Source organism: Atta colombica, unplaced genomic scaffold (assembly GCF_001594045.1).
Source record: "Atta colombica isolate Treedump-2 unplaced genomic scaffold, Acol1.0 scaffold125, whole genome shotgun sequence".
In the NCBI taxonomy this organism is placed as follows: Eukaryota; Metazoa; Arthropoda; class Insecta; order Hymenoptera; family Formicidae; genus Atta; species Atta colombica.
Window position 1 is genome coordinate 984,457 of NW_017259212.1, and position 361 is coordinate 984,817.

The 361-nt window shown below is 25.5% G+C and overlaps 1 protein-coding gene across 1 annotated transcript in view; it reads left to right on the forward strand.

Annotated features, from left to right (window-relative positions):
• Positions 1-3: 3 nt before the first annotated feature.
• LOC108694769 (octopamine receptor-like) overlaps positions 4-361 on the forward strand; it is a gene marked incomplete at its 5' end in the record, with an annotated part of 5,482 nt that continues 5,124 nt past the window's right edge. Inside the window, one exon of the mRNA XM_018204426.1 lies at positions 4-135. Within this exon, the coding sequence (XP_018059915.1) occupies positions 4-135 (132 nt within the window). The remainder of the gene's footprint in view (positions 136-361) is intronic.

The following is a 361-nucleotide window of genomic DNA, read 5'->3' on the forward strand; positions in this document are numbered from 1 at the left end:
TACCATGAAGACATTTACCAATGGAACCGTACGGTATCGACGAACGAAGGAGATACGGAGAAGGAACATTACTTGCCCAATTGGACCGATCTTATTCTAGCAGGATTGTTCACGATATTAATTATTGTTACAATAGTAAGTAAAATCACCATTCAATAATCGAAATTTCCAATATTTTTATATCAAAATATATATTTTTACATCAGAATATCTGCTTTAATAGCTCCCTGAATGTATAAATATCTTACTAAGACATAATAATGCCTTAAGTAGTTTTAATAATTTGCTTTAAAATATGTAATAATAATAATTTTTACAAATTTAGAATAATAATTATTTATATATATATATATATGTATAT